This window comes from Ruditapes philippinarum, unplaced genomic scaffold (assembly GCF_026571515.1).
Source record: "Ruditapes philippinarum isolate M1 unplaced genomic scaffold, ASM2657151v2 ctg268_1_1_1_1, whole genome shotgun sequence".
In the NCBI taxonomy this organism is placed as follows: domain Eukaryota; kingdom Metazoa; phylum Mollusca; class Bivalvia; order Venerida; family Veneridae; genus Ruditapes; species Ruditapes philippinarum.
In genome coordinates this window covers 52,182-79,879 of record NW_026859070.1, presented here as the reverse complement: position 1 = coordinate 79,879, position 27,698 = coordinate 52,182, and the positions used below count along the sequence as shown (strand labels likewise).

At 31.9% G+C, this 27,698-nt stretch overlaps 1 protein-coding gene across 1 annotated transcript; it reads right to left on the bottom strand.

Moving 5' to 3' along the window:
• Nucleotides 1-749: 749 nt before the first annotated feature.
• LOC132755080 (terminal nucleotidyltransferase 4B-like) lies at nucleotides 750-27,414 on the bottom strand. Its single transcript, XM_060745876.1, has 12 exons — nucleotides 26,914-27,414; nucleotides 20,553-20,581; nucleotides 19,476-19,510; nucleotides 18,899-18,945; nucleotides 16,496-16,616; nucleotides 15,243-15,338; nucleotides 14,022-14,162; nucleotides 10,722-10,935; nucleotides 9,645-9,768; nucleotides 9,126-9,308; nucleotides 7,217-7,355; nucleotides 750-4,139 (listed from the first exon to the last, which is right to left on the bottom strand). Exons 1-12 carry the CDS (start codon nucleotides 27,279-27,281, stop codon nucleotides 3,621-3,623), a joined length of 2,016 nt encoding a protein of 671 aa, XP_060601859.1. The 5' UTR covers nucleotides 27,282-27,414; the 3' UTR covers nucleotides 750-3,620.
• Nucleotides 27,415-27,698: the final 284 nt, after the last annotated feature.

Genomic DNA, 27,698 nt, shown 5'->3' with positions numbered 1-27,698 from the left:
ACCAATAAAGCAAAACATGTTTTCATTTGCCAAGTAGGAGACAAAAATAAGTACAGTAATTGTCATATTAATTATTGAAATGAAGAAATTGTATATATATATATATATGAGATTAGAAAATTCTGAGTGAAATCAGATTCAATTTTATGAGAGAAAGTCATAAAAACAAACAATCTACAGTTGTATCTGTGCATACAGCCTGAATTCCTAAGAAATAAATCTGTAGATTTATGTTCAGATTTTTCTGGTCAGTGTCAGAATAAACAATTTACAGGGATAAAAATTACTTAGACCAATAAAAAAAGTATTTGAAATAATACGTTGAACAAATTCTGATAAAATAGGAAATCATTTGAGAAAAATGAACAATATGTGATTGGAACAACTGTTATCAGAGATTTTACAGTAATTTCTTATAACAAATAAAACAGGTGCACTAATGAGATTTTATGGTTATCTACCTTTGAAATAACTAGGGCACTTATATGAGACTTTAAGGTATATTAACAAAACTAGAGATTTTACGGAACTCAATTGCTAAGATATTATACAACTGGATCATTAAATAGAGATTTTACGGTAACCAGTCAAAACCTGAACATAGGGTAGAGATTTTACGGTAACCAACTGTTAAGCTATAATCAATTCCCCCATCTCAACAGGAACATCAATTAGAGATTTTACAGTAACCAACTTTTTAATAGTGCCACAACTGGGACATAAATGAGAGACTTTATGGTAACTTCTAGAGAACTGGAGAAAGCTGCCAATTCTTAATTTCACAAAGTACAATCAATGACTAAAAGTATGACTAAAACATATTGTATATCATGTATATACATGTATATATATATATAATCCATTTGGCAAATATTTTTCACAACTTTGAGTTTACGCACTTTCAAAAATCTCTTGAGCATATACAAAACATAATATGCAATACATAGAATAATACAAAAAAAAAATATTAAAGACATCACAATGAAAACTAGGTCATCCTTTTAGGCCTTGACCTTTCAGATCACAATTGCTGTAATGAAGCTTAGAGAAGGAATCCAAATGCATAATAAAATAATTATTTCACATATCATCTGATTGTTGTGTATTAACACTTAACCTGCTGAGTAAGTAAAACAGATTTTTCCTACTTTGACATCTGAATGATCCATTTAAAGTTTTAGGAATTTCAGTGTTCAAAACACAAAAATTAGGCTACCAACAGGATAGAGTGTGGTCAAACTGCACAAATGAAATCTGACCTGACTCTATGCTGGTGGCACACGCTGAATCACGCAGGTTTAGGGGGATAACTTAACAGTCTTTATTTACATTAGAAATGCATATAAAATTGAACAAATCTTTGTTCCACAGTCTGTAAAACGTACACTTTTTTTAATCAGAGAAATTTGAAAGATTTAATTTCACCGCAAGTTTTACCTTCTAATTAAACAGTTTAAAACTGTTTAGTATTAAATCACCCAATAAATGCCTTACAAATAACTTGCCATTTAATTAAAATAACATTACTCTTTCATTTCTATTCATCTGGTAAAATTAGCGTCCCCCATGATTTGAAATCTACTATTATTTATAATGCAGTTTTGTTATTTTTTCTCTCTCAAAAGGTTTATAACAGTCAAGTATTTGACAATTCAATATCTTGAGAATCAACAACTGGTACATACCATTCTATTTAGCATGAGGGGACAAAAAAGAAAGACTTAGTGACAAAAATGTAAAAAGTATGAATAACAGATATCAGATATATATACAGCTTACGTACTTAGAAGATGGACATCTCTTTCTTAACAAAGGGATATTTCAATCTCAGTTTTAAGTCCAAGCTAACACAGAATTCTGCTAACTGCAAGTTTAATATTCTGAATAACTTACTGTAATTAATTAACCATTAAAATATTTCTAAGAAGGTATTTTAATTTTAAGTTCAAAAATTCTATCTTTATTCGTATGGAACAACAACTATTTTTGCATGTTATTTCATGTTTCAGAATGTGAAAAATCCAGAATTTAATACTGTATCTTTACCAGAAATCACACTCTCCGTCAAGTTGGATGAAGTGTCTGCTTTACATCAGACTTTATTTAATGTCATTGGCTGACAATATAAAACTATTTCTAAAAACCACAAATCATGTTCAAAATTTGTAACTTTATCTTATTTCATCTGTTAGTTTTAATGCTGGCAGGCTACATGCAGCTTTACAGTAAGCAACAGGTATAAATAATATAGAAAATGTAGAAAATACTTTGGACAAAAATCTTTGCATGAATAATCTTATAATTTACTCTTGTATTTTGTCATTCAGTCTTTGCTTAAAATCTTTTCTATAAACCAGAAATTTACTTATTACCTCCCCTTTTGAATCGGTTTTTAAGTCGTACTGACTAGGCAACTGTCGTGACTTTTCCAACCTTATTGTAGCACCAAGAAAGATACAGGCCAAAGAAATGTAAAACTAAATCAATCAATCTGCCTTCGTACCGACTTTGAGGGATTGACTGATTTTGTTTTACATTTTCTTTGTATAAAAATTATCAAGGAAATTGTTATAAATGCATGTAATGTAAATGTTTAAAGAATAGAACATAGGTTTAGACTAGACATAGAAGATGAACATTTTACATGGAAACATGAGAAAAATAAATCCGTCAGGCAAAAACGGAAATTGATATACTGTGGGCTACGGTGCAAAACCATCATAACTCATACATGAAAGTTCAAACTCATGTTTTTCCATGAGATATGGACATTACATACTGATCTTCACAAAATGCTTTAAGGCCAGTTAATTTCTAAAAATAAATTTACACAGACAACTCAAAACCTCTGAATAAATTTCATGCAAATTTTTTTTTTTTAAAAAAAGGGCTACAGTAAAATCTTTTCATAAAACTAACGAAGGGAAACTGAAAATTCTTTTAAGCAATTTCTTAAAAACGTTGCCAACCTTGTAAAAAAAATATCTGTGTATTAAAATAATAACCAGTTGGTAATGTTGCATCTTCTTTTCCCTTGTTTATATCCAATTTGTAAAGTGAAGATCATTTCAAGGCCAAGTAATATCACTATACAGAATTAGCCGTGTCTCAACAAAAGGTACCAATGTGCCATAAGTGATGCATATGATTACATTAAAATTGTATTTCCGTCAAGTTTTTTTTTTCACGCATTCTGATCCCACCTTAAAAGGTTTACACCACTGATGAGATTTTCACTCTTAATAATATATACAAAATAAGAAAAAAGGGAAAAAATAAATATCTGAAAACAACACTGGATACCATTTGTTGAGACACACATACTTTTTTTTCTCAGTTTTAAAAGATCTTAGTTATTTAGTCCTATAATACAACAAAACTCTCTAATTAAATAAATGCATATTTTCAAGATGAAAAACATTTCATGATCAAATGGATTAATTAACACACCAGATGTCAGTTCCTTTCAATTTTTTCAACCCCTATCATTATAAAGAAATGGTTCTTTCCTGTGAATGATTAAAAAATACGATTTCTGTTGCTAAAAAAGGTATTTACACTCGCCCAGCTGTAATATTTGACGAGCCCAACACGCTTGTAGTGCGGGCCTTACTGATGTGTTACCTTGACACGCTTGCTGATGAGTAATCACCTCTGTTGTTTTGATATCTGTCTTTGCTATTAGTTTCTTTTACAGTCTTATTTCCATTGGCGCTATTCCGTCGACGGCGACGTGTAGACGCTGACGACGGATGGTGAGGATAATGTGCCAAGTTTTTGCTGCCCTGGTTCCCCGACAGATGCTGCTTATAATAGTTTGATTTACTACTATGAGGCCGGTTACCAGAGTAACAATATCCACCACCATGATCAGTGTTTCTATTGTAATTATCCTGATACGAGTAATTATTGCTGTAGTTATTATTCACAGAACTGGGCCGATAATTTGACACGGAAGCCGCCGAGCGGTTCGACGACACACTACTAGAGCTTCCATCACGACTCTTTGGACTTAACCTTTGAACTTGTTTCAGTTGGTCTCTGCTATTGCGAAATTCGCGACTTCCTTCTTTTGTTTTTTCAACATCATTAGGAACAAGTGCTTTTTTCTCCGTTGAGGCAGTCTCTGCATCAGAATCCTGAAAAATACAAAAATAAAATAGATATCTTTGATAGTTTTTAATAATTAACCTTCACATCAAGGTTAACTAGAGCAAAACAACCTAGTCAAAAAAGGGGCAGAGCTTTGCAAAACATATTTTTTGAGATTATCTGCATCGCAAGATAACATTGAGCAAGTATACCCAGATTGAAGTGAAAAGTTTTCATAGTTTCTGAGAAATTGGACCTTAACTGATTATATATTAACAGTCACAGCAACCTTGACATTTGACCTCAAAATCAGTCTTACAAGTAAAACTCATCAAGATATATTCAAATATGAACTTTCAATGCTATAGCTTTATTAGCACTGAAGTTAATGACCATAATGGAAAAATTAACCAAACAAAAAGGTTAATAAATGCTGTTGAGTGGGACATGACCATGCAACCACATTTTTTCTTTGAAAAGTGGAGCTAAAAATGGTGTATTCCAAAGTAATTCACATATGCCAAACAGTTTGGTTCCATGAAATCTTCACATTTTCGGGAAGAATTTTCAACACTTTTATCAATTTGGAAAAAGGGCCATTATTTGGCCTCATTGGCCCTCTTTTATTGTCTGCTAAAATAATCACTGAATCCTGAAAAATAAACTGCTGAGTCAGTGCAACAAAGACTGACATTAAACATTATGATCTGGTTTGTTTTGTTCTTAATAAATTCATCCACTTAATATAGCAGTCCTTAACCTGTTCTAAAAGTAAATCATCTCTACTATTGATTGCTTCTCAAATAAAATTCTGGGAATTTAAAATTGAGTAATCTGACACCTGGAAGACCTTGTGATTTATCAGCATTAAACCCATTTTCACTGCTTAACATCTTACAGTAACAAGTCTTCTTTCTATTTACAGTAACAAGATTTCTTTCTAATATTCCACTTGATCTGAATGATTATTATACAACATATATATCGCTGCCTTAGTGCAGTAACAGGTTAAGTCCTTCTAAATTTAATAGGAGTTAACCAGTTATTGCACTAAGGAGACGATATATGACAGGTTGGCAGCTTACATTTCAGAGAACAACTTCATCCAGGTGAACTAGGTAGTTTCATATTTCTGAGACATTTCTGATCATGTAAATATAGGAAAATTTAACATATGAAGTACAGGTAAGTAATATATAGGACAGGAAAAAAACACTTGCAATGGTAAGACTGCCAGTTAGAACTGGAAAACATCACATATGGAAAAGAAAAACTTCGAAGGAAAGGAAAAACTTCGTAAAAAGCAGGAAATACTGACAGATAAAAAACTTCAAATAATGAAACTTTAAGATAGTTAAATTCTATATATAGAATAGAAAAGCTTCACACATAGAATTGCAAAAACATCAAATAAGATTAGGAAAACTTTACTTGTAGACTAATATAACATCACAAACAGAATATGAAAACAGGAAACATTAAAATAAGAAATGGAAAACTTCATAAAAGAACAGGAAAGCTTCAAATAAGAAATGGAAAACTTCACATAAGAAAATAAGAAACCTTCAAATAAGAAATAGTAAACTTCACTTAAGAATAGGCAAGTTTGATAAGAATGATGAAATGTCACATGAATATACAATAGGAAAACTTCATAAAATGGGTTTAAGACAGAAAAGGCCAGTTGCATTTGTAAACCAAATATCATGAGGCTGTGATGTTACAAAAAATATTTACCATTGACCATTAATGTCGAAAATTTAACTAACTTGATAAACAGGAAGTGCATGAGCGATAAAACCTAATATCTAATCCCAAAGTATGGGACCATGTGTCAATGCTGTATGCCAAATATGAAGAGGCTGTGATAAGAAGTTGCTGAGAAAACTATTACGAAAAGTTTTTCCCCGCCAGACATTCACCATACTATAACCCAGATTTGCACCCGTGCAACCCGGCCAAATATTACAAAAGAAGAATAAATCAACATTTTATTATGGCATATCATCATCTGATAACACTGTATTGATGAATTGCATGGACACCAATCAACTAGAGCTGTCATCGATATCGACAATATCGATGTATCATTGATATTTTTTTGTCGATCAATAATCAATACACATTTTAAAAAATCGATACTTTGACTTATAAATTAAATGTCTAGAAATGATACAATTCACCCAAAATATATGCAGAAACAGTTATTTATATCTAATGTTATGCTTTTGTTATATAGTGGAATTATTTCATAGCAATGGTGACAAAAAATATTGTCTGGAAAAAATCAAGCAGTGGACAAGACACTGTACAGAACATGTTTTTGACTGAAATCATTGAAACAGGTATGAAAGTGAATGACAGACAAGTGAGTAAAGGATATTATCGATATATCGGTGTATCGTTGATTTTAGTTACTTGATATCGATATATCGTTGATATGCTTTGCACTGAATCAATGACAGCTCTACAATCAACACATGACAGATGTCATTGTTTCCATAAATTTGACCTTTCTCTGGCAGTTAACAAGACAATGAACTTCTACTAGGCCAGGGTTCATTCTACCACTAAAACCATCCTTTGTTCAAAACGGAAATAATATATCAACAGGTGTTTAAACATGTTCACAACTTCACAGATTTCCTGTAAAATGTTGTCAGTTTCCCTTTTTAACTGGTGTAGAAAAATGTGTATCTACATGCAGAACTTCAACAACAAACAGAAAACTGGTCCTTCACAGGAAACAAATCAATAATTCAACCATCCTAGCAGGTATATAACCCACAACATATAGAAAGGATAAATAAACTGATGTAAGCAAGATGGCTTCCTTAAATATATTAATAAAAGCAGCAGACTAAAAAAGTTAACAAAACATATTTTGCTTTGTTTTTCTTGAACTATGAACTAGAAGCTTATAAGGAATCTGAATTTAGCTTTTGAATATTTCATTTTTCATATTCAATCACATAGAAATATTCGTATTCATAAGGCAACGTTTAAATAGGGAATTTACTACAGTAAAGAACAAAGTACCTGTTGACAGGACAAAATTTAGTGTGCTTTTTCCATAAATCAATGGAGTGCTTTATCATAAATCAAGTAGAACAGATATCCTTACCGGTTCACTATCAAGACTTGGGCTCGAACCAGCACTGCAGACACTAGAGGAGGAGGACCTACAAACGGAACTGTTACCACTTGAGTCGGAGTTCTCACTTTCCACAGCCTTTTGTTTCTGATCCCCTATCAACACTGGGCTATAATATGAACAAATTTAATCATTTAATACCTATATAAACAAGAGCAAGAAAAATATATATGTTGACTTGGGCATAACTTTAATAAAACTTTCAGAGTTTTGCCCTTGTTTTACAACTTAACCTTGTGCTAATAAGTATTCTAGGTTTCATGATCATATCAAATCTACCAATAAAGAACTATTATAAAAAATTTTACATTCAACGATGACTACATGGCGGCATTCATACATATATATTTTTTTTTGAAAACAGATGAGGTAAAAATGTAGCACATATCAAAGTGTAAAACAATGTTTCTCTGTTTCATGACAATTCTTTTTTCTGTCTGGTTTCCATGCAAATCAACAATACATGAAAAGCCGCAAGAACACCCTCCAGTATTTGCTTGTACAAAATAAGACCAGATGCTAATCTGTGCATTATTTCAGGTAACACCAGGAAAGAACAGCTTAACCTAAACAAGTAACAATTTTGTAAGTTTATTTTACAAGTTGTTATACATTCTTTTGAGAGGTAATTTACAGCAAAATCTCAACTTCACATTTCAACAAAAGCTGTTTTTTAGTAGTATAAGACAATGGGCTAGACTATTCTTATGTTATGACAGTAGGAAAGGGGGCATAACACATGTATAATTAACTCAGGAGTCCGAGTTACAGGACCTATGCCAATTATGCTAAATAATTATTTGCTCCTGTAATTTTTTAATATACAATTTTGCATGCAAAAACTTAACCAAAGAGGGACAGCGGTGCCAACTCAAGGGTTACTACAATAGCTCTCCTTATTCTTCTTATAGTTGAGCTAAATACAAACAAAAATACACGATATCTTAACTTTGTTACTTGGTTGTATGAACTGATCACCAGACTGGTAAATGACTTATTTCATGCAACAACGTTTTATTTCTTCTCATACCAAACGTGACTCAAAAGCAATATTGCAAGAAACAAAAGGAGTTCTCACTTATTACACAACTGACTGAAAGGTATCACTGTTCTGTCACCATATCTAATATCAACAGTTCATGACTTTTCAATCCAGGTGATTAAAACAACCTCCTGCTGAGGCCACCACAAGTGATTCATTTATCTTCACAGTTTCAGGCCTTTTCTTATACTGATTATCATAACTCAAATGTCAACAAATATTTGGAGAAAAACACCAAGAAGTCGCAACACATGCAATGAGGTTCTGTTTCACATAATAATTACCCCTTTGTCAAACTAGTATATGTACTTTCTAGCTGGCAGAGTACCACAGGTGCCCCTCCATATATATAGAGGATATTGATTGAGTCTAAGTTCAATACTAAATTTATTAAACTGTAAAGAGTTCAATAAATTGTGTAAAGAACCTTAACAGCTATAATACTCTTTTTATCGCACACACAAAGAATAAAGACTGTTATAAGTGAAAAAGAATTATTTTTCATTCTCCTAAAGTGTATTGCTAACATTTAGCACGTCGTTACACAATATATGTATAACCCAAATGACATCATGTCAAAATATATGCATGGTCGTGCAATTTCATTTTTACAGAGTCGCAGAAGCTGCATGGGTATGTTGTAAAACATTATTAACACAATGGCATATCTGAGTAGATCCACCAACCTTCTTGAGGCTAGCCACGTATCTTCCTTACATGAAAAAACTTATTAAAATTAAACCCAAAACAGGTAAAAGCAAGTTATTCTATGTCAACAACTTTACCATTCCGCAGTAACGACTTAAAAACAAATACAAAATCTCTCCAGTAAAATACCCGTTATTATTATCCTGATCTAACTTTGATTTAGGATTGGACGTTGACGTTGCAACACTTGCGTATGTTCTCGTTTTCGAATCCACCTTACTAACTTCCTTAGTTTTTACGGGAAAATGTTCTTTTATCCATCGTCTGTAGTCTTGTACCTCTTCTGTAACACGGACGATACGCCCCAATATGCTAAAAATAGAAATTAGTTAAAGGTCCATTATACCTCAGAAATTATTTCTTTTTAATTTTCATTTCATTGATTTATTAAGCAAACAACCCTTTATATACAGCCATACAATCTGTCTAAAAATCTTTATAACGAATTAATAATATACATGTAGCAAGCATCAATTTTTTCTGTTGTTCATAAATCAACAGAAGCTGTCTATATAAAACTATATAAACATCAACATAATCCGCTGAAAAGCTACCTTAAAGACAAGCATTATTATTAATCATTTATTAACCTAGGGAGATGTAGTTTTTAAAACAATATAATCAAATGTAACACTTGTATATAAATACCTTTGAGGTCCACTAAGAAGATGTCTATTTTGGGGAGCTAGAGCGTACTGTAACTGAAGGTAAGCGTACTCGAAAGCCTGCTTTACCTGCATTGCACCGTATGAACTTCGCCCTATATCATTGCCTGAAATTATATACCAAACATTCAATTATCAACTGTATATAATCAATAATCCTGTACTTGAAACATGGATATCCTTGCAAAAACATTATTTCTATTTAATATAAGAAATGTGTCCATAGGACACTGGTGCCCAGACACTCCACTGTTTTGTCAATCTACTGACTCTAGGTTAAATATCATTTTGGGCTACATGTGACACAAGTTGAAAACTGATTTTTTGATAACTAAGTCAAGGGCAAAAAACTCATGTTGACCAACATTTCTTTAAAGTTTCATTAGCCTTATGTAAATCCTTTTGGAGCTATGTGCGACAATTATTATAATGCACAACTTAAATCAAAACTAACACAAGTTTTATAAAATTTTCTTGAATTGAGGACAATCAAAAATCTGTTGCCTGAGAAACAAGGTTTAGCAACAACTATATGCCCTAATTTTTTTCCGCCATTATTTGACTCATGTGAAATCAAAACATGAACAATATGGATCTGATCAGTTGCAGAGTAGTTAAGCGTCGGACTAGTAATCTAGAACTGCTGTCTCATGTCTGTTCAAATGCCATTAAAGGCAAGCTGTTGTTTCCTTGACCAAGAAACATTAAACCCATGGCATGGCACTGGTTAGTCCCAGGATATGATTACACGGGATTGTCTGTCAGCATATCACTTCCAACACAATCAAACCAAAACAAATGAGCCACGTCACGACAAAACCAACATAGTGTGTTTGCCACCAGCATGGATCCAGACCAGCCTGCGCATCTAGGCAGTCTGATCAGGATCTATGCTGTTCGCTATAAGTTTCTTTACTTGTTTAGGGTCCGTAAAAGAACAGCATGGATCCTGATCAGACTGCGCAGATGTGCAGACTGGTCTGGATCCATGCTGGACGCAAACCCATAATGTTGGATTTGTCGTGACGAGGCTCAAATTCTGTATTAACTAAACACAGACCTGGTGTGAGTGGGTCCTCAATACACAGCAAGGAAGGCCTATGACCATTGTCCATCTCTCTTGTGATGTCATCCTTTGGAACATAGGCGCCCCCGTTTTTAATTCGAATACCTGTGTTGAGATAGTTGAAATGTCGACCGTACAACTCGAAGAACTCTATCAACATGATGCCTAAGTTGATCTTTGGATTGGTGGCATCTTCTCGTGGATTTAACTAAAATAGAACAAGAAATGACATGACAATCAACAGTTTTAACATGATAAATTACGGTTTGTACACTCACACTACAAGAATTCAAATTTTCACCATCACATTTGAGTTCACTTTGCATTCATCTATAACAATTGAAGTAATAATCTTTGTCGTCATTACACTATACAACATATCCTCAAAGCTAAATTCTAAAAGAAAAGAAAACTGTGACATTAGTTAATTTAAAGGGCCATAATGCCCCAGGAATATTATATTTCCAAAAGACTTTTTATTTTTGGTGTACTTTTATAGTCTCCAAAAAGAAACTCAATGGCAAATTACCTACACCATCTTTTCCTTCTTTTGCTTTTTTGCAATTAGTACAAACATAGTGATTTAGTTTTCTGTATGGAAGTGATAATACCACTTTGTTTACATTCTGCTCCTTTTATTATAGATTATTTCAAAATTAGCGCAACTACATCTTATATGCTCTACAAACAATATTTAAACTATAATATAAACACATGCTTGTTTTTTCTAAAACATAAAAAATGTATTTTCAAATCTGAGGCATAATGTGCCTTTAAATCTCGTTTATTACACTGCAAGGTTATGATTTATTGATCTCTAATTTTTTGTTATTGATTTGTATGAGATTTTGAATGATTGATACATGGTTTTCAAGTCATTACGTTTCATGGTAGAATAACCCTTCAATTTTAAAATATATTAAATCATAGATGCATTATTCATGATTTTGTTCCAGATCACTGAACACAAGTTGACTGACTTCAGTAAGAATAATTCATTATGATGTCATAACCAGTTAACAAACCTACGACTAACCTATAGTTTTTTTTTAATTGTTTCTTTGTTTCCCTATGGATTTTCACAACATCCAGCCCTTACGTATATGCCTTATAAAAGAAACATGCATGTTTCCAAAAGTGACTTCGAAAGAATAAGAGCTATGTAAGAAAAAGATATCAGGAATCAAACATTCTAGAAGGTTCCCATCAAAAATCATCAAAATTCAACCATAATAATTTTCCTTAAACATCTTTGTGAATGAATTCAACCGTAATAATTTTCCTAATACATCTTTGTGAATGAATTCAACCTTAAAAATTTTCCTTAAACATCTTTGTGAATAAGTTTCTTTTTTCGTCCATTATTTGTTTCAACTTAATTTCACTTTGTATCGTAAAGCTTCTGATTAGGAATGGAAAACACCACATAGGAAAAGTAGTATTTTGACTTCAATACAAAATACTTCACTAAAACTGTACTTATTGCCAAAAAGCAACAGATCAAAAAGATGGTTCAGATAATAGGCCAAAGATTAATTTTTTGGATACTATAAAAGTTCACCAATATTATATAAGATCTTTTGAGAAACAAAAATAAAGCATTTCTGAGACATAATAGGCCTTTAAGAGAAAAAATGCAGACAATACAAGATTTTCATTAAAACCTGCCATCAAAATCATCCATGAAATGATTTTTCACCTACAAATAAATAAGACTTATTTGTATTGATTACCTATATCAAATCTTTTACAATGAATATATTTTGTCGTCTGCAGCATACAATCCCAGAATACCTTGAAATCATGAAGTCTTAGAAAATTGCTTGTTTTTGTTTACGTGTGTTTATGAATTTTTACCCATACAGGCGCTCCCTTTATAGGAAAGCAGAATTAGCACTGTCTCATGGTGATAATTTAAAGACAATATTGTATATTAGTTTTTCAATATAACTAACATATCAGGCTTGACTTTTATCATGTACCTTTTCATTCAGAAGTCAATATCTACATTGTTTTTTTGGATAAGAGAATGAAAATTGGATATTTAACCATTAACGGCTATGGAAGATTTAGATGTTTGCTGTATATTCAAATAAAACAAATTTGTCTCAGAATTACAGGGAAAGAAATTTATGTCAAAAATTCTAATCTTGTCCTATAAAATTCATAAATACAATCCAATATATTCATATAAAACATCTTTTATCTAAACAACAATCAGTGTAAGACAGTTACAATAAAACTGTAGCAAGAAATTATAAAACATGGCAGAGGGCAAGTTGGATGTGTGAGTGTGTTTGGGTAAGTCAGATGTGAGGGTGTGTTTTGGGGAGTTGGGAAAACAGAAACTGCTGTCCTATTCTTATACAACATTTAAAAGACAAGCCAAAATATTAAAAAAAAAATCAAACTTGAGTAAAAAAGACTGACATTTTAAGTAAAAAACATTTCAGATTCAAGTAAAATTTTCCATGTTATGTGTGATTAATGACTAATTTAGCAGTACATCTCACCATATTCTTACTATGTCACTAAAACAGTAAGGGCTATCTTAACCATCAATTTTTAAATAAACTAACAGTATGGCCTTCTTGATTGTAAGAATTTAACAGTATTGCTGGTATTTTTTATTTTAAACATACACAAGTCAGGGGCAAATGATTTAAATTTTAGCCGGCCAGCCACAACTGAAACTAACTATGCCACCAGTGCAGACCAAAATCAGCGGGCACATTTATCCTCAAAATGACCAATGTTTTTGTTCTGATAATCAGATTGAAAGATGTTAAACATGGTAGAACAAAATATCAGTGCCTTTATAAGGAAATAAAGGGATAGGAAATTGTTGAATCACTCTACATTCTATTTCCACAACAATATGACCTTTGAGCAGGTGAACAATTATCTACTAGAAGAGTGAACATAATCACGTATTTCTTACATATATAACTTCCTATTATTTTTAATTTCAGAAAAAAAGTGGCACCTGGTTAGCACCCAACTTAGGCAATTTAATAGCATCACATTGAACCGATAGGCAATTTAATCATATTCAGACACTATACCTACAAAGTATCATTACATTTGATAAAAGCTATTTCTCAAAATCTACTAATCATGAACAATCTCAATAACTAATATAAAGACTGTGCCCACAAGGATTTTTAAGTTATTGGGCAGACAAGGAATATCTGACGGAAGGCCAGATGGCTGGACAGACAAGCTGACTCCAGTATATCCCCCTTACAAATTTGTTGTTATACATTTACAACCGTATCCATGGATTTAGTATACCTGTAGAAAGCTGACGGTCAGTAAAATGAGACTATAAGATGAGATTCCCCCTGTGAAGACTTCATTAAGATCACGCTGTAGTAAAAACTGTTTCAACACAAGCACGAGGTACTTTAATATCGGGTATTCGCTCATGAATTTCTGAAATGTATATGAAATATTTCACATATGATCATGTAACATATCTAAAGGTAAAGTATATCAATTCTTATATATATATGCAAGTCTCTTCCAAGTCTAGCACTCTTTCATTGAATTCTGACAAGTTGGAAAATTTTATACACCTACTTTTATACTCTGACAATTCATTAATCAATCACATACATAGTTTTTTTCTGGTTAGTTTATTATATATCAAAGGATGTTAGCACAAATTTCAATATAAATATAACTAGTGCTTTCAGCCAGAAACAATTATTATATATCAGATGATATATGGACAAATTTAAACACAGCTGATGTTTCCAGCCAGAAACTACAAAAAGAACAATAAAATTCTTTCTTTTTTGACATTATTGAATTTTTTTCACTCTTGAATTTACCCCCTGTAATGCCCCTGTTTATTAATGCTCCTGTTTATTAGAGTTTATAAGGTAGTTGATCCTTTCATCTAGACAATTCATTACTGTACTTAAAGCTGCATGCCTCAAGATGAGCCAAAATATTTCAAGAAAATCAAACTTGTGAAAAAATGGATGTTAAAAAAAGTAAAAAGATTAAAGTAATTATTCACATGTTATGAGTTGTTAATGGCGGATTTCGCAGTATAATCATATTTTTTTCAATGTGACTAAACACTTTAAGGGCTGTTTTTGCACTTTTGATATTTTTTTGGTTATTTACGTGGATTGAAGTAACATTTGCATTGTGAAAATTCCTTTCTTTTGTCCCTTCACAATAATTTACCAATATTCAAAATTTTCATGAAAATTAGCATGAATCTTGAGGCAGGCTGCTCAAATTGTTGTTTGTTTGATTAGATTTTATGTCACACCGACACAGTATAGGTCATATGGCGACATTCCAGCTTTACTGTTCGTACCATTCCGTACATTATCTTCATGCACAAACAGGCATCTGAGTAGAACCACCGATGTTCCGTAAGCTACTTGGATATCTTTCCCACATAAAAGAATCCAAAGTCCCTGTCAAGATTCGAACCCAGAGTGGTGAGGGGCTCAAAATGTTGTGTAAATAATGTTAAATATAGTAAAATCATACCATGATAAGCTTGGCACTTTTGACACTGTTAGGAACATTAAAACTGATGTCTACTCTTATATCTGTTTGCAGATCTGTTAACTTCACAATCGGTACCTGAAAATAACAAAAATAAACATTAGTTACTTTGATCTTAGGCCCATTTTGATGATTGATATAGGTTCATGTTACCAATGTCACAAAATGGTTTCAAGGAAAAATTCTAAATCCAAAAAATAAAATAAATAAACTTTTGGTCACTTTGTTACATTTAACTGCACTGTGCCATAGAAAATAGTAATATTGCATTTGAAATTGTAAAATGTGCTTATGACTTAAATGTAAAATGGAGTTTAATTAACCAAATATTTGACATCTTTGTCTTATTTGATGTATACAATAAATATGTTCTCAGTTATTCCCAATTTGTCCTAAACATCTTAAAAATTCCCAAATTGGGTCATGTTCACAATGTGCTGAGAAAAAAAACCTGGATCTGAACCATAACATTTTGTTTTACCTGTCTTTTTTCATGAATTGAATGTTACAAATGACTGCTGCTTAGGGTAGAATACAATAATATTTATGCTTACTTCATTTACATGAACATGCAAATATTTGGCATGTTTCTTGGAATATTAAAACTCATCAAATAAAGTAATAACATGATAACTACAATGACAGATCATAGATGATTGCTGATAAATATTTATAATCAATTGTTTCCAGGAAACAAGTATATTTTTAATTTATTCATATCCATCAGGAAAATTTTATATGAAGTATGAGAACAAAGAAAACTGTCATCATTTATTCAACGTGGGGTTTTAAACTTGTACACATTCCAGTTAAAAATAAACAAGCAATCGAAAACTGTATTAAAGTTTGTTTTTTTACATGATAAAAAAATGTGTGGATTGATAAGCAGTAATAGTTCTACATTTTACAAATTTTATAAAAATTAAAACAATGTATGGCTTAAGCATCCGCACAATGCACCCATACAAGAAAGAGAAAGTAATAACTTTGTCAACTAGAAACTATTGACACAAATTCTATGGACTCATTTTATTAGCTGAAGTTGGTACATATTTCTGTTTGGTAGGGTCTTAAGTTGCACTGGCACTGTCAAAAAGACACCATGGTAACTTTCATACTACCATGGTGAATGATGGCATCTTGTACCTGCCTCAGCCCAAAGTCAAAACCCTAGTGGAACCATCAATTGGCACTGACATAGATGAAACATCTAAAAACAAAGGGTGTATACATACCGAAGCTTTGTCCAGCACTTTAATGTTGTCTTTATCTGTGATGCCCTTTTCTAACAGCGCTTTCTCTAGAGTATGAAGAGGTAATTGCTCCCATTTACCAAACACCACCAGGTCTATATCACTGAAATATTTATATAATATATACATACTTGTTATCTGTAATACATTAAAAGAACATCCTGTGAGTTTGTGTACTTCAAAGTACTAATAATAAATCTGTGACATTCCAAAAAGTAGCCAGATTAAAATGTTTCCTTCACATATACACAAGAAGAAAATAACTTTTTTCTTCATAGAAGCTCAACAGCAGAGTGACTAGTGATTCACTTTGCAAACATATTGTTTGTTTGTCTTGGGGTTGCTTTTTTTTAGGGGATTTCAACACATTTTTGGTCAGTCAACCTAACCAGTTGTCCTGGTTAACTAACCATTAATTACCAATTTCTCTGCAAGTGACGAAGTGACAGACTACTTGTTTGACACGATTTCTGAATCAGGAGTTAAGCAGTGAGAGGCAAATGACCATTAGACTGACTCATTATCCAAGATTAATTATCAAGTAGTAATTATGCTTTGTCCAGTGATTGAACCAGCAACTCCTGTATTACAAAATCCAATACCAAATCCAATTGATATTCAAACTTTTAGGGCAGACTAGTTAGTCAACATCTCTAACAAGAACAGATAAGTGTTGCTTACACTTCAAGAGTTCTTTTTTCATTTTACATGCTAAGAATCATTAAACAAGTACACAGGTATATATAGGTAATATACATGTAGGTAGTATACATGTTGGTATCTTATTTCATTTATTGGAATAATCAAGAAACAGAAAAGGAGAGATATCAATGTCACCTACTGGAAGTTTCTATTTGAAATTGACAATTTTGTCATGAGAAATGGGAAAAGAAATTATATTCTTCTCACAAAAAAAACTCTTCAAAAATCTGACAAAATACCAGTTAGCAAAATATAAAATTGGCCTATTGTGATTTTAAACATTTCAGAGGACAATGTCATTGTTAATAACAATTATCAGATTGGTCAGTGACTCAGACACTAATATTACAATAAAAAAAATTGACATTTGAAATATAGTTATTGAACGCTAGCAAAGCAAGTGACCTTGTTTTGTCAAGTAATTCTTACCAGATTGCTGCCAGTGAGTAGTTAAAGGGACTCACTCCATTGCAGTTTTTTGACATGACGTGACTGGATTTTTTTCAAGATTTAAACTTTATGCAGGCCTGAACGAGTTACTTGTTAGCAAATTTTAAATCATTTGCTTCGTCAGTTTTTTCAAAACAATGATTGTCAGGGATCGAAAAAAAATCTTTAGAGCCGCTTGTCCTACATGAAGAGTAGCTTCAACTTTGTTAAAAGTAAACAAACTGATTATGAGAATTCTAGCTTCAGTGCCCAAGTGATCTGGGTAAGAAATTCAAATTTTATATGTTCAGACTTTATGATCTCAGTGGAATTACAACATTTAAAGGCACATTTTGCCTCAGAAATGAAAATATTTTCCTCTGAAGAAAGAATATACTGTTTTTCATAAGTTTTAATACTAATATTAAGAGGATATTTTTTCGTTTGCGTGAAATATGGTATATATTTTCACGAAACATGATACAATGCCGCATATTTTCACGAGCCGGTACGGCGAGTGAAAATATGTGGCATTTTATCATGTTGAGTGAAAATATATACCATATTTCACGAAAAACGAAAAAATAACCTTTTTATTTAATTTCATTATCAAAGAAAATGGTAGCGAATCCCCTTGCTTGCTACCAACTGCAATTGTACAGTGGCAGTAATTTATGCGTAAGCACACGCTGTTTGGCGCTACATTGTGACGTCATGTAAACAACTCTTTAAACGTCTGTACAGCGTTAATTACTGAATTAAAGATATTGGTGTTCGGATTGATTTTCTTAGTTAGACCATTTTCTATCATGCTAGATAGTTTTCAAAACAAAATTCAAGAAAAAGTTGTTTTGTATTTATCAGATTTTTCAAACAAAACGGCGAAAGAAGTCCCATAAAATAAATATAAGTTTTGACTCCGCCCACTTTCATATTTATATTTCATATTTATTTTTAAAAAATATGAAATATATTTGACTGATATAGCACCATATTTCATGGGTAAAATTAAATAACAGCTCATATTCCATGCTTATAAAATAATTCCTCATAAAAGCAGCAAAATTTAAAGATACATTAATATGTCTCCCATAAAAAATACTGTATCGTGATTACTTTACTAACGGCCAAAGCAAAATATGGTTCACCTATAAGGCCAAAGAGTTTGGTTTTTGAAAATGTCACAACAGAACTTTTGACAATAAAACAAGAGCATTTTACTTTAAATGCAGTGGTTTAAGTATAAACACTCACCTTGTTGGAAGATAAAGCCCTGTACGAAAACTACCAAAAATCTCAACCTGAAATATACAAGAAATATTTATATTAAATTCCAATTTAAAGAAAGGGAACCACTACTATTTAAAGCCCTATACAAACATTATGTTTACCTAACATTTATCAAAATAAAAATTTCCAGAACATAAATTTCCAGAACACACAGTAAATAAATACCTGTCAAAACTAAATAATTATGCAAATATTTTGATATCAAAATTGATTATCTTTAAAAAAAAACATTGGAATCTTGCTATCTTTCAAATGAAATCTTACAATATTATTCAAAAACCATATAATAACTCTATGACGACAGTTTCATTCATTTTCCAAGACTTCATTGCCTTCTATAAATAGGCTTAAAAATACATCAATAACAATCATAAGTTAACTGAGGGATATATTATGATGCATGCTGGGAAAGTGGATTAAGATGGCACACCAATTTAAGCCTATCAGTTTAGCTGTACTTTTATCCTACAAAGCTACATGTACATCACAAAGTAAACAAAGAAACATCAAACCAGCATGCCAGCCAGTATTTAATCAATACACCACTTTTTGACATCTTGTAAAGTTTCTCTTTTACTGTGATAAACATCTTTTTTAAAGTCTCTTTCACAGAACAGCGATTTATTTATGAAGAAAATCATGCACTGCAACAGATTTGCATCTGCGGACTTGTTGATTACACACGATTATAACAAAGTTAACTAAATTATCTGATTTTGTATCGCAAAAAAAAAATATATGCAAATATAAAAATGTTAAACTGTATGACAATGTCAAAGTAAAACCTGCATAGATTCATTTTAAGTTATGAGGGCAAATATTTCATTGCACAGATTGAGTGATAAAGAAAACAATGGTTGTATTGTACTGGATTTGAAAGTTTGATATATACAGTTAATACTATTATATTTGAGTCAGTGATTACTTATTATTCAAATTATAATAAAAGTTTCAAGATGTTTTAACTTGTTTTAAGATGTTTTATAAAGTTCTTCATCATAATTTAACTGTTCTTTCTTATATAACTTTGAATTTGGGAAAGGCAAAAGTAAGAAAATTTAAAAACAAAATACACATAATATTACATGTTTGCTTCAGAACAAGTGGCCGGAAAATTCCCTTTCTACTACAATATAACATGAAAGTCTGTCAAATTATGGAAATAACAAGAGCTATCAGTAGGCCAACTTGCTTCACTATTTTATGTGCTTGACAGTAAAAGTAAAACAAGACCATAATTCTGTCAAAACCCATGCTAGAGATATGAATATTAGACCCAATATTATGCAGCATGTGAAGTTTCAACCCATTCCCTTCTACAGTTTTGATGATACCATCGTGCATGCAGAAACTTAATCAAAATGTGACAATGATGCTGACACCTAGGTATTAAGTAAAATATCTCAGTTACTCAGTTACATTCATGGGTGCTTACATGTAAAACATCTTGCTAGTTTTGAATTTGTTTTAGCTACTTAAAAAATAACATGGCTTGCTCTGGATATGTATATTAAGTTAAAATTACAGTATGGCTTGTGGGCCATAATTTATGAGTTTCGTATTCGATAACTACTCACCCCTCATGTTGAGATTTTCATCGGGTGTAAGGGGATATTACCGAAGAAATCCTTGATCTCTTCATGGAGCCTGTAAATATAAAAATTTGTATAATTATTCCTTAGGCGCTAGATTCTCAGTTTCGGTATTATATTTTTAGTTTGGGATAATTTTAGTTTCAGTTAGTTATAGATTTTTAGTTTTGGATAGATTCTTAATTTTTGTATTAGATTTTTAGTTTAGGGATGTATTTTTAATTTCCGTATTAGATTTTTAGTTTTGGGAGAGATTTTTAGCTTTGGGATAGATTTTTAGACAGGATGATGTTTTTTTTAGATTGGGAATTGAATGATTAGTGTGAGAATTTGATTTTGAAAATTTGGGACCTATTCTTTAAAGTTTAGTTTGATGAACAGATTTTCAGTTTAAAACTTTCATGGACCCAATTTTTAGATTGAGTCAGACTAATTTAACTTTGGTGAACAGATTTTAAGGTTTCCTTTTCATTTCAAGAAACATAAAAGCTGTTATCTTTATATGGCAGATTATAAGGGAGACAAAAAGATTTTCAATATATATATTGTTGTTGTTAATGTCATCAGTAGACATACTAGGCATTATTGGTGAAGGGAAATCCCAGATGCCCAGTTGTGTGGTATTTATCTGTTAAAGTAGTAAAGACCTACCAACTCTGAGCACAGTGATGTAAATGGACATAATAGATATTTACAGAGACCTTTCCATTTTACTATATTGTATATTATATAGATTTAAAATGAATTCTATACACCTAGCTCTTGTTTTATAATAAAATATACATCACAGAATATGTAAAACCTGTTATTACCATAACAAACTTGTTCATCTTCATGGACAAAACCATTTATACTTCATATTAAAAATTTCAAAATAACAACTGACTGAATAGCCAACATTGCAGACTATGATAAGACGGCACAGATACCAGCTGATCTTGGTGGCTGCACTGGTCACATGGATAGAATATGCTGCCTCTAGCAGGCTTGGGTTGAAAAATAAACTGTTTCAAACTTCCAATGTGCTTAGTGTTTGAAACATTATCCTGTTGTACATAAAGAAGTGATTTTTTTCTCCCCCCTTTTTAACCAAAACAGTTCATGCAATTAAAACTGAGAAAAAAAGTACATCTCCTTTTTCCCCCCAGATAACCCTATCAAAATCACAAGATAATCAAAATCAAAACATCCAATATACTTTAATAGCTGTAATCTATCTGAAACTTAACTACCCGGTAAATAAAGACATTTTATCTTCTTAGTTTACCTATATTTCTATTTTTGTTTTGTTTCAGAAATTACTCTGATAGTACAATGTATAAAGTCTAACCTGATTTTTTTTTTGTAACATAAAAGTGGGGGGCAGGGTATCTTCTAAAAAAATACAACAGACTTTTAAAAATTAATTTGGCCTACTTCCCAGAGTTGTTGATGTAGTAAACTTTTAATTAAAATGGCACATTTCCAGCTTAACTCCTGATTTCCTGAGTAAACAAAATAGTGGTCACATTTTTCCCATGAAAAAACAAAACAAATAAAAAACAACAACATCAATCCAATTAGTGATTTATGTGACCTACTTACATGTGCAGAGTAAATTCCATGCTACATGTTTTAAAGGACTCTTAAACTATTGAAACAAAACCTTATCTCATTTCACATGTCGTAACACAGTTATAAATAATTCACTGCAGGTATATTAAATAAGATCTAATTTTAGCACTACTATTGGACTTTAAAACGGTTTCATTTAAATTATTGGAAAATACAGCTTTAAATCTTTTATCTATTTTTGAAAAATGCAAATATGGTAAATTTCTCAGAAGAAAAAAAAAAGAAACCACAAATTTCCTTGGCCTTTTTCTATTTGTATAAGTACAAAAAATATATAAATGAAGTCTATACTTAGATAATAATAGTCATGGTTAACAGTCTATTCCAATATGTTTTTTTCCTATGATCATTATCAATAAATTATCATTCTTAATCTCCTAACTTTGTGTAATAGGTTTTCAGTCTTTTCTCAGTTTTAAGGGAATTCAAAATAAAAAATTTGCTAGAGCTTCATCATGGTCACACTACATGTACATGGATTTAAAGGCTAGCTGACATAATTAATACTGACGACCACTGGTGGTTTATCTCACATACTTGGAAAAAGGCCTTAACCTCTTGATTTGGGGAAAAATCCTCACTTAAAATGTAATATTGTAAATGTGGGAAGTTAAAAGCTTGTATAAGTTCAGTATTTTTGGAAACCTGCATGATTTTAAAGAAAATATTGATTGGGAAGAGGCTTTTTTTTATAGTATTAATGGGTTAAGTCCTAAAAATTTCAAAGGAGTCAACCAGTTATTGCACTAAGGTGACAATATAATTATATCATCATCATCATGTAATACATACATACATATATTATTATATTAATACCCTTTTGATTTTCTGGAAAAAACTACAACCTACAAGTTGCCCAGTTGAGTAATACTGCTGAAATTAAACACCCCCACACAAGCCGTGGTGTAACGCACATTGTATACCTAGAGTGCCTCACATTCCTTGTATCTGACACAGTATTTACTGCACTGTAACACTATTACAGAGATGGAGAGAAGTGTTAATGCTGTTGTTTACAATACAGTAGCTAATAGTACACGGTCCCAGTTAAATGCTTGAAAAAGAAAACTCAGCAAGATTTTTTTATCCAAATTTTCAAATATATATGAAGATTGAAGTACAAAGAAATCTCAACTGCAAAATCATATTTCCCCTGTATTTACAAGTCACTAACAATGTTCTTTAATTATAATAAATTTTCAATTAATTATCCTTCAAACAATTTAGAGAATAAGTTATTTAGCATAAGACAGCATTTCTTCTGATATGACTTCAGATTAGTAAACAAAATGAAAATAACATGTGTTAGATTAATTATTGCTGCAAAACAATTCCACCTGAGTATCTGAAATGTTTACGAATGAAATTCGAGAAATGTTTAAGAAACTCTTCTAAAGAAAACTTTTAAATTAAAATGTGAGTGTCATAACTAATTATTGTCCAAACATGTTATGTAAACTCAGTTTGAAATACAGACATGTTTTTTAACAATTACTGATTTCATAGTCACAGGATATGGCAACAGATACATTTTACACAAAACATTTGGGATTGCCGATCTCATTTTTGAATGATCTGCCCTTGACTTTGACTTCTCCTATTCATGGGCAAAATGATTTGTTCAACTCCATATCTGAAAAATGCCACTTTCACTTTTTGGATTATTTTCAGTCACAATTGAAACTTTTAATGAATTTTAATTCACAGTGTTCGAAATTAGCAGTAGTCCGCTAGCCCCTGACTACTTAATTTCTCTTCAGGCTACCAACTTTTCACAGTAACAAGCCCAACCAGGCTACTGTATTTTCAGAGGCAATATAAACAACTGTTTTGAACAAATGAATCCTGCTAGTGAAATGTCTTTTGGGCTTGTGAATATTCCAATCTGGTAGTCCGACCAGCCTAGTGAGTAGTCGATTCAAATCTTAATTTCTTACACTGAATTCAATTCATGTGTTCCTTTTCTTCAGTTCAAGTTAAGAGACACAAACAGGCACATCAGTAGAACCACTGACAATCTGTCAACTACTGAAACAGCTGGAAAGATTCCTCTCCATTTTTGGGATTCAAACACATAGTGGTAATGTTTGTTTGTTTGTTTCATTTTACGCCCTTTCCCAACAGTATTTCAGTCATAAAGGCCGGTAGTTTCCTAACCATCGTTCCTGGAGAGTTACACCAGTACTAGACTACCTTCCTCCGCGCTAAACTACCAAAGCATCTCCCAGGGATTGAACCCACGCCAGAGAGGTAACTGGATTAGAAGTCATCGACTCTAACCCCTCAACCACAGAGGCGGTTACATAGTGGTAAGGTCCTGTTACAAATTACAGTAAAATTATTAATTGGGGTTTAATATTTTCACTGATTGGAAAAAAAATCTGTAACCTTTATGCCTTCATTAAAAAAAAAACATCTCAAGTGACAAGTGATAAAATGATTAAAATCAAATTTTAACGCATTTATTTTCAATCTTGAAGTTTTACTTTTTTCTTATTTTATTTTAATACATATATATCAATTAATAAGTAAAGCATTTCACTATTATTCAGGATAAAGTTATTGTCTGCAAATCATCATAAATGCTGCTTGCACCATTTCAGAGAAATCTAAATAAAGGGTCTATAACAACTGAACATTAAATGAATATATATATAACCCTTAAAAAATGAATAAGTGTTTATACAGTATTATTATGTACGATGTACATATGTTTTTCTAATTTATGTACAATGTACATTATGTTTTTCTTATCTTATTTTGAAAAAAAAATGTGTTTTTCTTTGCTTATTTTGTATAATTTAAGGACTTAAAGCATTCTGTAATATCTTTCCTGGACAACATTGAAAGTGTCTCAGAAAAAACCCTGGAAGAATTTAAAATCAGCAGAACTAGATACCTATGTTACTTTTGTTCCTTACTTTTTTTGTACAAAATATTTTCCAATGGCATGTGCATGTTTATAAACAAATGTTCAGTATTTTAAATAATTATAATAAATACTTTGTACCAAACTTGCAGACAAAACAGGATCTTTCTGTTGATAACTGTTTTAATAATTAGTCATTAACCTCAATGCCCTGTGACAAGTTGGAATCAGGGTCAGCTCGGTCCTTAAGCTACCTGAGACTCGCTCCCAAGTCATCCTGGCCCAATACAAACATGTTATCCTGTTTCAACTCAGTTTGTATTAATAGTACTGTTCATAATATTCTAATTTCTATGCATTGTCTTCTTTCTAATTTTCTCAAGCATAAAAGCGATTATGTAATAGTGTTAAAAATCACAACTTCTACCAATGGTGGTGGTAGTGTTGGTAATAAGCCACATTGAATTTACCAGCCACCGCATTGTTCCTGTACAGGCTGTCAAGCAGTTTACCAGTACTAGTTGCCTTCACTTTCGCAAGGAACTGATTTCTTCTGTACATACAAGAGCAGAGGTACAGTGTTAATGACTGAAGAAGGGATTTCATGAACAATCACAACATAAAATGACCTGCACCGTCCGGAATTCAAACCCGGTCGCCCAATTCACAGTCCAACGCTCTATTGAGCTAACCAGGCAGCCTTTTTATACCAATGGTTATTTACAAGTTTGGGGTTTAAGGAATGACTTTTTTTATTATGTGTAAAATATAATTATGAGTACAGGTCTTTTTAATGAAACTTTACAATCTGCAATACTTAAGTAATTTTATTCCATATCTTTTTTAAACAAATTTTTAAATGGCATTACAGGGTATACAGAACAGAACATAGGATCTTAGTTCTAATATAATGAATAAAATAACTGGAGACAATTAGGGACAAAAAATCTATATACCAGGTTGAGCGCCACCTGTTCTGAATTGACCAGTGCCAAGAACTTACCGATATGGTTTAAGGCCGAAATGACCCTTTAATGCCAAGCAGGCCTGTGACTAGTTTGACTCTATACCAATTACCCAAAAATGATTCAAACAGTGTTGCATCTACATGTAGGCTGCGCAATTGCTAATATTTCATGCAGATCACGCATTTCAATGATGTCAATGCGCTCCAAGTCGCACATCTGACAATCCTTTCAATTTAATTCAGTTTATCTTCATTGTATCTTCATCTTATCTTGAACGCTTCAGCCCTGTTTGTTTTCACTTGCGGTAATGACTAAAATACGTACTAAATCGTGTGTAGCAGCCGACTGGGTTATCTCGCGTGTGTATTGAAGTATTCATCAATACTTTATTTTTTTCGATTTCCGTTGTTGGGCGGACGATAGCTGTCAAAAATGCATCAATGTGAAATAGAATTATTTTTGGAATGTCATATCGTAAGGTAAATGTATGTCCCCACATTTTTTTTCAAATCCCCCATATTTTTCAGTTGAGTGGGGGACAATCCCCCATATTTTTGAAATTCTAGATGCAACACTGTTCAAAGATAGTTTCTTAAGAGCTTTTTATTCTATTTATACATATATATATTTACGGTTGATTAGGCATGGACATAGATCTTTTTCTTGAAGTTGTAATCGATTCTGGCCACTTATAAGAGATTTTAGGCTTGTTAGATAGAGATATTTTTTTTTGGTATGTAGTTATCATTTCTGGTCAAAATTTTGAACAGTAACAATACATACAAATAAATAATATGGAACACAAAATTACCTGTTAGATCCAGTATCAATATTCAAACTGATCCTACATGTACACAATATTTTAGTGACCTTGACCCTTGTATTTTCTGAAAATCATTATATAAATCGTTAATTTGTATAGAAAGTTGAAATTACCCAATATGTCCTGGTAGTTTATACTGTTTTTCTCTTGGTTTCCAAGGTGTTAATCCTCCATCTTCTCTGAGAAAATGTTTATTAGAAGAATGATTCAAGCCATAGGTGCTGGCCTTATTATCCCATTTTCTTTTGTATTGATTCTGTGAGTTCTGAATGCTATTTTGTCTGTTATTCACAGCAACCTTTTGATCAAAATTATTAGCATAGTTTAGTGGAATGTACTCTTGAGCTTTTTGGTCCAAATTTGGATTTGAATTGTTGAGGGACATGTTGTCCACGCCTATCTCTGCCTCCCAGATAGTTGTCCATATATCGTGCGCCAATCCCAAATGTTCAGGCGGATACCAAGCTATCCTTGGATCCATGCACACGGTGTTTCCCGTATATATAACGTAAAGACTCCGTTTTACCTTTTTCTCTCATAAAACCGTTGAAATTTGTCAAGTTGCTGTGTTCAGCATGTTCGAATTTCACAATCTGATTTTTCCACTGCGCATGCGTACGTCAATTGGTGTCAATTACACGAAAAGTTGGTGAAAGAAGCGAAATGTATTACAAGTTGTTGCGCAATGTTATAAAACTAGGACGATTTTCTGATTTTGAAGGCCTGACTTAAAACAAAAGATGATAAAGAAAATAATTCATTGTAAAATACATTTTATGTGAAAAATGATACATTCTCAACTGTTTTTTGGATAGAAAAATGTGTGTGTTACATATCCTGCCTCATATTGTTGCTCGAAGCAAAATTACAAAGTTATTTAATGAAAACATCGAGTTTC

Coding starts and splice junctions, on each gene's coding strand:
- LOC132755080 (XM_060745876.1), bottom strand. CDS start 27,281: ATGGATCCAAGGATAGCTTGGTATCCGCCTGAACATTTGGGATTGGCG. Junction 16,617..18,898: donor GGGCTTTATCTTCCAACAAG/GTGAGTGTTTAT, acceptor TAAATATTTCAG/TGATATAGACCTGGTGGTGT. Junction 9,309..9,644: donor CTTCTTAGTGGACCTCAAAG/GTATTTATATAC, acceptor TTCTATTTTTAG/CATATTGGGGCGTATCGTCC.